At 38.6% G+C, this 13,849-nt stretch overlaps 1 protein-coding gene across 2 annotated transcripts in view; it reads right to left on the bottom strand.

Moving 5' to 3' along the window:
- RXFP2 (relaxin family peptide receptor 2) overlaps window positions 1-13,535 on the bottom strand; it is a 453,266-nt gene extending 439,731 nt beyond the window's left edge. For both annotated transcript variants that reach the window (XM_082248385.1, XM_082248386.1), the window contains exon 1: window positions 13,412-13,535. In XM_082248385.1, coding sequence (XP_082104511.1) covers window positions 13,412-13,505 — 94 coding nt within the window. In that variant the 5' untranslated portion in view covers window positions 13,506-13,535. The remainder of the gene's footprint in view (window positions 1-13,411) is intronic.
- Between the last annotated feature and the right edge of the window lie 314 nt (window positions 13,536-13,849).

Genomic DNA, 13,849 nt, shown 5'->3' with positions numbered 1-13,849 from the left:
GCCAGTGGCTTGTGATCCCCCTGCAGCTGATTTTCCCCTGATTACTGACTTACCATGCTTTGATCTGTACTGTGTCTCTGTGTGGAGGCAGCCATGTTTGCTTCCTGATGTCAAAGATTCTAGCAAGGAGAGCAGTGAGCCACAAAAGTAATGGCATCAGCAGGCCTCACTTCAAAGCTCCTAAGCTTAGCGGTAGGAGGCAGCAGTGCCTCAAATCTCAGAAGGAACTCAACAGAGTTCTGCTTAGGCACAATTAACATTTCCGAAAACATAACAATTCCTCATTTTCTGAGATCAGATCCACTTTAAAAGGTAGGGTTTGGGTCTGAGCGGTCACATGTAGCTGAGAAACATAGGAAAATAAAGCACATTTTATTACTTTGTAGATTGCCCACCCAAATCCAATACTTCTGTTTTGCACTAAAACTGGTGGGTTAAATAATCTTCTTATACCTCAAGATTTCTCTGCAAGAACCTGTCTCCCAGAAATAACAAAGTCAAAGCATGCAGCCTCTGTTCGCGAAACATGCCTGATTTGTGTTTTGCATGATGCGATTTAGGCTTCTTTCACACGGGCCGCCTCCGCAGGCGGATGCGTGTTGCTCAGCGGGGATCGATCCGCGATCCCCGCTGAGCCGGGCGGATGACAGCTCCGTCTCCGCTTGCAGTGCGGAGAGGGAGGTGTCTCAGCACCCGCTGCCCTCTATGGGGGATCGGAGGAGAGCGGACCGCTTGTGAGCTCTCATCAGATCCACTCCGCTCCGATTACTGAACGGATGGAAAAATAGGGTTTTCATCCGTCCAGATTTCAGCACAGGATCGGATGCGGATGGCAGCGGGTGTCAGCGGAGGTGTCTCCGCTGACACCCGCTGCCCCATAGAGCTGCATGGAGGATCCGATCAGATCCGCCTAGAAAACTGACAGGCGGATCTGATCGGACCGCCCGTGTGAAAGAGCCCATAGGGCCTACGTTAATAGGCTTTGAGCTTGTGTCGATGGCATCCATTTGACATCAGTCTGAGAGGCTTCTCAGACCATTAGGAATTCATTGACCTACACCTGACCTTCTTCTGACCTGAATTTGAATTGCTTCAAGTGGGTTTTGCATTTCCATAGACTTGTATGGGGAGTTAAAACTCAATTGATGTGAAAAAAAGTCAAACAACGTCGAGAAACTGCTAGATACTAAATTACTCACATTTACATCTAATACAGTCAACCTCATTGTGTTCAGCAAGGGTTTCTTAATTGTAATAGGGAGCGTTAAATCCACCCAAAGCATCAATCCACTCAAAACAGACATTTCTCTCCTAGGCAAAGACCAGTGGGTGAATCTTCCTCTGGATTGGTATGTCTATCAGAAACTCTACTGAAAGAGATTCCTACACATGAGTTCACCACCTATATGCTGGCACCATGCTGGGATGAGTATAGTTACATAGTTACATAGTTACATAGTAGGTGAGGTTGAATAAAGACAATAGTCCATCCAGTTCAACCTGTGTAGGTGTGTGTGGCTGTAATCATCTCACATACCCCTGAATGTTCTGATCCTTGAGATGTACGTCTAAGAGTCTTTTGAAAGCCACCATACTACCCGCAGAGACCACCTCTTGTGGTAGAGAATTCCACAATCTTGTAGCCCTAACAGTAAAGAACCCCCCAAGTTGCCTGAGGTTAAAACACTTCTCCTCTAATCGCATTGTATGCCCTCGAGTCCTCGCATCGCATTGTATGCCCTTGAGTAGAAAGCTCACTTTTTCTGAAGGGAATTTAATTTTTGCTGCTGGTTTCCTCATTTATTTTATATTATACTGGAAGCAGCAGCCAAAGTAAGGCTTTATTAATTAATCTATTAACTATACATCTAGCTAGATCACCTGCATACAGATAGACATGACAAAGAGAATATTAAAATGTTACTTGTTTTCTTGAAGTGATGTTTACAAAAAACACTCATATTACTTCCCCTGTATCAGGCTTATTTCAGAAGCTAAACTCTGCATTCCAGAGGTAACATCAGTTACTGTGAATGGGTGTCTTGGAACAGCAGATTGATTACACAGAAGGATAATGCATTTTGTTGATATAGAACTCACTTCAATGTCACTTCAGTAATGGCAGGTTGTACATCAAGTAAGACTGTAGCCGTTACCTTGTAAAGAAGGCTAAAAACCCACATCTGTTAGGTCTAAAGTTTTATATATTATGATGGTGCTATTCCAGAGTTTAAAAAAGTGCTTGCTGAAATCTTGAATCCAAAACGCCTGTTATTAGAAAGTTCCTTATGCACTGACTAACTAGCTGAAAACTCTCAGCAGGAAAAAAAGAAAAACAATGTAGTCTTTAAGATTTCGGTGTGTCAGGCATCATACTGCATCACATACGATTCCAATTTTAGCTTCTGTATGTTTTATTTCACTTTTATAATTTAGAACAAACAGCTCTCAGCATGATGTGCCTATGTGTAACATTCAGTGTTGGGACATGGTCCTCTGGGGATACCAAAGTGCATCAAGTTTTAACTACAAATACTGAGTAATAAGACATTAAAATTATAACTCTGCTACAATGCATTTTTTTTATCCAATGCTACAAAAACAAGTGAATGCATTGTGAGTGAGGTGAGGTGGCTGGGAAGCGATGCACTGTGGCTGGAAGGTAACGTAGGTAAGCAGGGGAGGGGAGTGAAGTTGATGGTAAGGAAGTGGAAAACAGTTATTACACACACAAATGAAGTACACAAGCTCCCACCCATCCCATAAACACACATGCAGTACACAAGAACAAGACAGAAGCAGAGGTGCCTTCTAGGAGCAAACTGTATAGCATTTAATAAAACAAAGTACGTAAACAATCACATTTGATTAAGTAAAAACAAGCACATCAGGGATATCCTGCAAGGGTGATTCTCCATGCACGCTAGTGGGCTGCTGTTTGTGCAATGTACTGTTGTGTTTGCTATGGGACCTGAACCCTGGATCAGTGTGTGGACCGGACCAGAATGGAGGGCTGGAACGCACGTGGACTGCAGCGGGGGGCGTGTGACGTCACCGATAATGGCTGCAGCGCGTTTCAGAGCGTGCATTGAAAAAATGCCTGGGGTGTCTGTGGTGAAAAATGTTTTGCTATTGGGGGAGTGTGTGTACATGTGTGTATATATACCAACAAATCTCTGATCAGCTCCTTAATGCCTTGAGACCTTCTGTCAGCCCCCCCCCCTCCACCCCCACCCTTCAATCGCTTCAGACCTTTAAATATATACATGCCTTCAGCCCTCCTTTAACCCCTTCAGACCCTACATCAGTACCCTTTAACCCATTCAAAACTCAGATCAGTCCTCTCCAACCTCTTTAGACCTCAAATCAGTCAACTCTTTTACCCCTTAAGACCTAAGATTAGTCACCCCTCTTTAACCCCTCCGGACCTCAGATCGGTCCCCCCTTTAACTCCTTTAGATGGTAGATCAGTTCAACTTTAACCCCTTTACACCTCAGATCAATCCCCTGACCTAGCTCTTTCAGACCTCAGTTTGGTCCCCCCCTTAACCCTTTCAGACCTCAAACTAGTTCCCCCTACCCCTACTCCCCACCCCCCACCGCTGGTAACGCCTTCAGACCTTCGATGAATTTTTCCCCTTACTTTACTTTACCTCCCTCAGACAGCAGATCACTGTTCCCCCCCCCCCTTTAATCCCTTTAGATCTTAGATCAATTCCATGTTCAGACCACAGTTCTCAGATCAGCCCCCCAGATCAGGTGTATAAGGTATATCTTTTTGCTGATGACACAAAGCCGTGCAATAGGGTTGATATCCCTGAAGGTGTCTGTAACATGGAACATGATTTGGCATTGCTGGAAGATTGGTCAAAGCAGTTCAGACTGCAGTTCAATGTTTCTAAAGACAAGGAGGGGGGAAGGCGGGACTTTAAATGAAACGCACGGTGGGATTAGCCGTGCGCCTCCATCCCTAATATCAATTGAGACAATGCAAAAAAGGTCGGGACTTTGAATGAGAGACATGACTGAGTAAAAAATGTTATATCATATTTATTGATACATAAAAAAGGGGGTAATAATAATGTATTGCACGTATAGGCTAGCATGGTATAATAACAGTAAAGTGATAAAGTACATATGTACACCCCGACAATAACAATCTCAAAAGAACCAACATGGCAATGAAACAGTAGTACAGAGTATTAGCATGACTTCATAACATCCATTGACTGACGCGTTTCGTGGACTAACGCCACTTCTTCAGAGTCGGTGTATGATCATATCTATAAGTAAATGAGTATAAGCGTATAAGTACATTGCATTAGATGGTAGTCTGGAAATTGGAGGAGAAGGGGAGAAAAAAGGGGGGGAATGGGAAACAAGGTCCCCATAGCCCCAACACTTACACAGTGGTTCCAACAGTGACTGGTTCTGGGGGTGGGGGCAGCAACCCCTGATGTCTCCCCCGGGAGCTGAGGGCACGAGGGGTCCGCGGGTAAGGCGAAGGTGTCACATATAGAGTAAATTTGTAGAAATGTTGCTGGGTAAGCGGAGTATATCTGAATAGAGTAAATGGCCATAATTAATGGTAATTAATTGTATTAGGTATACAACTTGATGTTACTGAACTGAAGTGTGTGGTGAAGGAGAATAAAAATGGTGTGAGGATGGAAAATTAAGTGAGGTGAAATAGGGGGATGTGATGAGGGACTGAGATAATAAATAAAAAAAAAAAAAAAAAAAAAAAAAAATTGTAAAATGGTTATGGTTATGATAAATGTATAACAGTAGCCAAAGTATATCTATATGAAATGAGTATAAATATTAACTGTAATAGATAAGTATGTACTATATAGGGGATATAAGGCTACTTAGTTGGTATGTATAGTAATAGAATATCTACATGACTATGTACTTTGTGAAGAACATAATGCTAGTAAATGGTATATGTAGTAAGGGAGTTGTGGTAAGGGAATGTCAAACCATATTAGCTTGGAAATTATATTGAGTGAATGGGTGTGAGGGTGATATGTGGTGAAGTGAAGTAGTAAAGGCAGAAAAAGGAGGGAGTCATGGGATGGTGGTAAATTGTGAATGAAGTGATAGATGTGAATAAAGACGGAAGAAGCCCGACTGATAGCTGTGCCTGATTAAGGAAGCGTGTAATAGTGACTGAATGAAGAGCGGGGTGAGAAGGGAAGGGAATTGGTGTGAGAGTAGTAGAAGTAGAAAGATGATATAAGATGACCTGTAACAAGAGTAAATCCAGCCAGAAAGGAGAGTGTGACACACTATAACGCCTGAGCCCGCCGACCATCAAGCGCCCAGCGTCACGAGGTGCAGAGATATGGAGCCGCAGAGCGGAGGCAGACGCCATACCGCCCAGCCGGCTTCCTCTTATGCACCGGATGGAACAACAGCCGTCGGCGTGTGGTGCCGGATGACGTCACACGCCGGCGCAGAGCGTGACGCCGATGTGTGTCGGGACCGCCCACCCGATCCGCCGTGCTCGGAGAGCATAGGGGGAAGGGGAGGGCCCCCGTCACACATCGCAGCTCCCGAGGTATGCAAAGGGGAGAGAGCCATCACCGCCAGCCAGCACCGCTGGAGCAAACTGGAAAGCCATTAGATGATCACATATAGGCCTGTGAAAATAAATATGTATCAAGTATAGAGTATATATTGTATATAAATATACGAATATAACTGGGGTTGTAAACTGGGGGTGTTTCTAAACGTAAAATAATGCACCTAGGGAAAAAGAATCCCCTGCAGAGTTTAACATTGGGCGTACAGTGTTAGCAAGCACTACAGAGAAAAAAGTTTTGGGAGTACTTATTTCAGATGACTGCAAAATGAGCAAACGGTGTGGCCAGGCCGTGGGGAACGCAAATAGAATTCTAGGATGCATCACTATATATAGATCTTTAGTTAGACCTCATTTAGAATAGTGGAGTTGATTTACTAAAATTGGAGAGTGCAAATACTGGTGCAGCTGTGCATGGTAGCCGATCAGCTTCTAAACCCAGCACGATCGATTAAAGTGTTACTAAACCCAGGACACTGCATTCACTATATCTGGTCCCTCACAGTACACAGAATGTGGAAATGCAATTATTTTATTAAATATAAACTATAATAATATAGTGTAGCGCTAAACATATAAATAATTGGTGAAAACATTTTTTGTTCACAAACAGTATTATACAGATAGTGTCCAGGATAAAATATGGTGAATAAGATCCCAGAAGAAAAACAAGTCCAAATAAATCCAAGTGCAAAAAATACTGTGAAAAATGTTCCTTCCAGTAACACCCAGGGAAAGTGTAGGATGGGGACACCACAGTGCTCAAATGATCAAAGCAGCTTACCAGAGCGCCATGGCTACTCAAATAAATGAGAAAGCCTCTCCCAGCATGTAGATAAACAACCATACATCAGTAAATCCAAGAAGGTGGGTGATACCTCTTGCTCTCACTTAATCACTCTGTTTGGTCAGATAAACATATGCAGGGAAATGAAGACAAAGGACCATAGTGTAATCCCGTAAACCACATAAGATATATTTATTAAAAGCACTACTCACAATATGGAAGACAAATGCAGGCACATAAAGTAGAGGCTGAAGGGTCCAATCGCGGCGTCCCGCATGTATCCAAACAGCATTACAACAGTCAAAGGAGGCCGGCTCTGTAAGGGGGCGTGTGGACGTTACGTCTGGAGACGCCAACGTTTCGTCATCAAAAGACTTGGATTGCACTTGGATTTATTTGGACTTGTTTTTCTTCTGGGATCTTATTCACAATATTTTATCCTGGACACTATCTGTATAATACTGTTTGTGAACAAAAAATGTTTTCACCAATTATTTATATGTTTAGCGTTACACTATATTATTATTGTTTCTATGAATCACTGTTGGTTGATTTTGTGTTAGCTGCTTTTCACATTTTTCATAAATCTATTATCAAATTTTTTTAGCGCAGAAATACCCCTTTTATAATTTATTAAATATAAACTGCTAAATACCTTTTTTCATTAACGGTATATAGCAGTCTTGTGACTTCTATCAGTTCCTGGTAAAGCTTGTAGGAGGAGCTTTTATACTGCACTGAGCTGTCCTATCAGGATCCAGGACCCCTGACCCTCTGTCTGGACAGTGCTGATTGGCCCTGTGCTGATCACATGCACCCTCCCAAGAAAAAAATCTCTTGCAATACACACCGAACTGAGCATGTGCAGCCTGACTCCAAAGGCTTATCCAGACATGTTCTGGAGTCAGTGGAAGAAGGGGAGGATAAGAGAAGACAGGATCAAACAGCCTTTTTACACAATGCAGAGGATTAACCCCTTAGGTTTCACAGTGAGTATAACAAGTATGCTTTACTGCATTTACAGACTGATTTTACTGTTGTGCATTCAGCAACACTTAAGGCTTTGATTTCTGTGCAGCTCTGCATCCGATTTTGCACTCTCCAGTTATAGTAAATCAACTCCACTGTGTCCAGTTCTGGAAACTTCACTTACAAAAACTTTATTTATAAAATTAAACAAGTCCAGAGATGCAAAACAAAAATGGTGAAAGCCTGACAGATAAAACATATACGGAGAGACTTTAGCTACTTAATATGTACAGTCTGGAGGAAGAAAGGTAAATGGGAGATATTACTAAAACCTAAATACATTAAGGGGGTAAATGAGATTGAGGAGGGCAGTATTTTCAATATTAAGCAAAGATAAAAAACACTATTTTTTTTTTTTTACTGAAATGAGTCAGTCAAAAGTAAGTGGATTCAAACATGCTTGGGACCAACATAGATCAGTGCTCGAGTGACAACTTGGTCTTTTTTCTGCCACCGCTTTTCTATGTTTCTAACCCTTTCTGATCCTAAATCAATCTCCCCCACCCCTTGAACCCCTTCAGACCTCAGATCAGCTCCCCTCCAACTCCTTTAAAACTCAGATCAGACCCCACTCTATTTTACCCCATCAAACCTCAGATCAGTACCTCCTCTGTAACCCCTTTAGACCTCAGATGTCAAAATGGGGTACACTGAGAAAGTCTATAATAGACTTCCCTTGTACCTCTGTCATTGAATGTTTTATCACATGAGAAGAAATAGGAAGTTGGGATAGTTTTCTGCACTTTCCGCTAAGGCTGGTCTGTTGTCTTTTACTGGCAGCAAATGCTGGAATGAACTTGTCTGGACCTGGCACAAGAACTTAAGAAGCAGCATGATGGGCAGGAGCGTCTGAACAGATGGGCAGCCCCAAGCCACTTTTGCTGCCTGGCCCAATCTGCCCCTGATTCCTGGGGCCCCAACAAAGAGTCCCTGGTTAAGCTCAGACTTCATAGTGGTTGCATTTGCTGCTGTGATGGTAGTTTTGCCACTTCTTGACATATAGGTGAACCTGCGCTTGTAAAGTATATGAAAAACCCTAACAATGAACTCCTCTTAAATGCTCCTTTTTTGGTCTGTTAAATGAACCATTGAAAGTATGCCATTATATCTGTTTGATAAGTGCAAAAATATCTATTCATCCTGCCAGAAATGTTGTAAGCCAATAACTTTCGTGCATTCTGAAAACTCTTTATCAGTTAGTATTGTTCCCAGTTATCTGTGTGAGTTACAGAACAGCATTCTCTTTTCTACATTAACATTTTGCGTGCATTTTGATCTGATTAATGGCTATGGGCATCATGAAACAGTTTATATGTATGACACATGACTATGATAGAGTTTATACTGAATACAAATAATAAATAAGTCAAAAATCTTTCATCATCTACCAAAGACAATTACATGGGCCATGCCAGCTTCCCTATAGTGTATGATGTGCTCTTGTCTGTAAGAAATAGGTCAATATTTTTTACTAAACATCAGCAGAAACATTAGTATTCATAATAATAGTAATAATAATAATATTAATAATAATAATAATTATAATATTATTAGTGTTAATAATAATAATAATAATAATATGAATAATGAGCCACATGTCCTTCCCTTTTGACCATTGTTTTCCTTGTTGCAAAGCAGTTTTATCATATTCAAATAAGCTTTACTACAAAGATCTGTAGTTGATTTTTCTACAGTTGTTATGGCATGACAGCAACTAAGTTACAGACATTGACTGATTTGTTATTTTGAACCGCGTATTGTTATATATTAGCTGTTATTGGTACAAAAAAAAAAAAAATCCATTGTATTTTAAATCCCACCTCTGGGCTCAGTTACTACAGCTGCTATGATGGCACCTGAAGACAGGTTACAAGAACTGTCATTCACAATGATCTATGGGTTTATCAAAATACCAAGCACTGACAGCTGTCAGGGTAGAGTAAAAACTTTCCGTTTGCATACTACTAAACCTCGCTAGCAAATCAATCAAAATGAACCAAGACACTTCTTTTTTCTGGTATTTGTTTTTTGTACAACTTAGTCCACCTATGTCACATCCAATTAAATCAGCCTTATAGATAGAACATTTTGCAGAAAATATAAGTATGGCTAGCTGTCAAAATAAGATTTCTACAGTTCCAGTATCAAGATCCTAAAACTCACAGCAGCATGCTCATCTTGTTGTAAATTTGAATTTAAATATATGAAACGACACTACACCTAAAATAGAGCTTGGGTAAGCTAAACCGGCTCTTAATGACATTCACACACATATGTGAAAAAGAATTAAGATCTTGGAAAAACTGGTAATATCTGGCTATACTATGGTGGGTGGTGTTAATGCAAACTTGTATGCAGATCAAATCAGGATTATGCTAAGGGGATCAAAAAAGTATATAAATAAATAAATATAAATTCAGACGCGTGGCCAACTAAAATTTAGTTATAGAGTTATTTAGTTATATATTCACCTTTTTTTTTAGTTTTTTAGTTTGAAAGATTTAAACCAGTATTAAAGTATTATTATAAATCTATTCACTCAATGTTGTAGAAGGTGACCATGCAGTTAATTTATGTGAAATTTGCAGAAAACTGCACTTAGGCAAAACCGCTGTGCAAGCCCTCATAGGAAATCATAGTAAATGGATTTATATACCCAAATTATATATATATAAATTATGGATTTGTTAAGAAGTATGGTTAACAGAGGTGACTGTTAATGTTTGAATAATTGCACTAAATGTACATTTTTCTACTTTATAAACACAGCAAATGTTAATGACTGGAATTAATTATCAAAGGAAGAACAAATCCCAATGTTAATTAATTATGGAAGGGATGAATGTGTTCTAAAGTTGTTGAATTTGCTTTGTAAATGATGGGATATCATCAAATTATGCACCTAGGGGAAATCTAGGGTGAATCTGATCACCAATCATTTAAAAAAAAAAAAAAAAAAAAAACAGAACTCCTTCAAAATTTTGGATATGCAGAAAGGTAGTTGCTTTACTCAGCACACTTTCTGGTGACTAATGTTAATCATGTCTGAAGTGGATATTTCCATAATTCAATAGACCTGACTTGGCTACTGTGCAAATACAAACCCAGCACTACATATTTCAGGTTCAGCAAAGTTATAAAAACTTTTCCATATATACCTACAAATGTTCCTAAAAAGAAAAGTCAAGCCACAGCACAAAATCCTCAAAGATTCTGCTAGAAACATGTACCCTTCTTTTTTTTTGCATTGCCCTGCATAAAAGGAAAAAAAAAACACTGTTCCATTCCAAATGGTATTTTTTTCACTTTCTCTCAACTTTATCCACCCCAATTTCCCAGTATAGTTTGACACAGTATAGTTGCATAAAATGTAATGGGGCTATTGGACACACGTAAAAGCTTCCAATTATAAATCTCAGCACCTGCTGAGTACTTTTTTTATGTTAAATTCTAGTAATCTGAAGCACATAGTAAACAGAAAAAGGTACAAATAAGGTGCTTCACACCCAGTAGAAAAATAATTTATGGACATGAAATGGCAAGAGTGACAATAAATCCATATCTAAGCCCCCGACACTCTACTTGGGTTGGGTAGGTCCCCTTTTTAAAAAAATAAAATGATTTGCCTCATCCTTAAATTAAACAATTTAGGAACTGTTCATCAAATGCAGATTGTACCTGTAGCGCATTTATTTTTAATTTCTTAAATTCCCAATGAAACCTAATATACTCGATTTTAAAATCCATCCAATGAGGGAGCTAAGGGTCCACAGATGTGTTATTTTCCTAGGTCCACCATCCTTGAGTTTGGATATTTATTTATTAGGTGCCAATGTAACATATTACTTTGATCTGTGCTAACAAGCAAATAACATTGCCCTTTTGCCCTATATTTATTGGAAAGAAGGATACACTAAATCAATACAGTTTATTTCAGCTAAATAATACTGTTTGTGTAAAATTCAGCTGTGTATGTGTGCCTGCCCAATGTTCCCATATGACACATATCGACTGCTTAGTCTATCATCGGTACAAATGTCACACAGGAACACGTTACCAAAATGAATACAGTGTGTGCTGTGTACCTAGCTTTGTAGGTAGGTGCTAGGGAGTAAAATGGTTCACTACTTCCATGCTAATTCATCTCTTGGTTTGTATTTATATTCTGACTATAGACTTTTACCCAGCTGTCACCTCCTCAACCACCATTACCCACAACACATTTCCCAATACTCCTCCAAAAAATAAATAAATAAATAACTCAATGGATTTTGGAAGCAAACAACGTCAAAGGTATATTTGCACATTTTCCTAGCAGCTTAGTTTTTCAAGGTCACAGATAAGAAATGAAGACCATTCAAAATGTACCATGGCTGTGACTCATTCACACATCAGCATATGGTCCTATAGTATTTTCCTCTAACTAAAATATGTACGTTTTCATGTTAGCCCATGGTGAAAAAACATACTCTTAAAAATAAATTAAAAAAATACTTCTAATATATATATAGTAATAAGAGAGTGTACACATTATGATAAACCTGTCAATTTTGAACATCAAAAATTATTGAAATCTGATAAGAACCCTGAAGAGACATCTATCTATCTATCTATCTATCTATCTATCTATCTATCTATCTATCTATCTATCTATCTATCTATCTATCTATCTATCTATCTATCTATCTATCTATCTATCTATCTATCTATCTATCTATCTATCTATCTATCTATCTATCTATCTATCTATCTATCTATCTATCTATCTATCTATCTAGACATTTAAAACTTATAATATTTCATATATTCATTAACACTGGCAATCCATTGGCAATCCGATTCTTTAGCTATTAATAACTTTCTTTAAAGAACTTCTAGGTTATAAGAGAAAGGAACCATGAGCCTGGATTTTTAAAAAAATACTGGCAAAAGTCTGCTGTTCCAGAATGGGTAAGGTTGGAAATATTGCCAGCATTATATATATATATATATATATATATATATATATATATATATATATATATATATGTGTATATATATCTACATCTATCTATCTATCTATCTATCTATCTATCTATCTATCTATCTATCTATCTATCTATCTATCTATCTATCTATATATATATATATATATATATATATATATATATAAATCGATATGTGTGTTTTATTCGCTGGTGACATCACATGGAACTGCAAAAGAAAATGTTTAAAATATTATCAAACTCTTGCAGAAAAAGTCTGCATACTATTTGTCTTTTTTTATGACAAAGCATATTTTTTTTTTATGTTATTACTATCTCAAAAATTGAGAAGCCCCATGGTGTGAATGTACTGTCGTGATTTGGATTATAAAAATACTTTATCTCTTCAAACTGACTATTCACAGGCAAAAAAATGATTGTATCCACAGCCCCATGTGAGCATTTCATTTTTACGTCTGTCCGCATGCTACATAAAGACATTTTTTTATATTTTTTGAGCAGATAAAGCAAAAAGCTTCTTAAAATACATTTGCATCTGAGAAAAAAAAAACTACACAAGTCACCAAATGAATCATAGATCTATTCAAACCAAATTTAATTTTGCACAACTTATGCATACTCACCTATCTGGTCATTTTTGTTTGAAATAGTTAACTTTAAGCAAACATTGACTTCATTTCTTTATGTTCTAGTCCGTTATGTTATATAAAGCAATTTGATATGAAATTCAATCAATTTTCTAATAACATTTTGAATGACATATACATTTTAACCATTTCAATCTTGTGTTAACTACATTTGTGCTTAATGAAGCAAATGGTAATGATCAATAAATAACATTTTAATGAGAATGACCAATAATAATGTGGATGCTCGTAAGCAATGCAGCAATATTCCAATTCGATAGGAAATAACTAACCTCTGGTTTAACCTCTATGAATAATGCACTTTAAGGCGGACAGTTTCCATTATAAGTCCTGCACTCTTTTGAATTAAAGAAGAGTGACACAGCATACATCTTACCTTTGATATGTAAGAAGAGAATCATCTGAAGGACAAGAGCCATTGTAGTGGCCATGGTCTGAATTCCAGCTAAGGGCGCAAGGTTTCCAGGCATTGAGTTGTAGTTATGCTTCCTTAGATACCTCAGAAGCTACTCTGAGACTGAGAAGCCCAGTGAAGCCAGCTCACATTGCAGAGCATGCTCAGATGGCACAGTTCGCAGCTACTGAGGCAGATCTTGCTTGGCAAAGTGATGCTCATTACGCTGTTCTGTAACTGACAGCAAAGGGCTGACTTTTGTGTGCTAGCCTCACCACGACAAATCTCAGTCAAATTCACTGATTTCACATTGTGCTCATCCCAACAAAGGAGATTATACATCTGCTATTGGTAATGAGCGAGCCTATATTTTAGACTGCCGTGGTAATAATGTATTATCAGCAAACTGACACTGCTTTC

This window comes from Pelophylax lessonae (assembly GCF_965119305.1).
Source record: "Pelophylax lessonae genome assembly, chromosome: 2".
Lineage (NCBI taxonomy): Eukaryota > Metazoa > Chordata > Amphibia > Anura > Ranidae > Pelophylax > Pelophylax lessonae.
The sequence above is the reverse complement of the archived record's forward strand: the minus strand, read 5'-3'. Positions and strand labels throughout refer to the sequence as shown.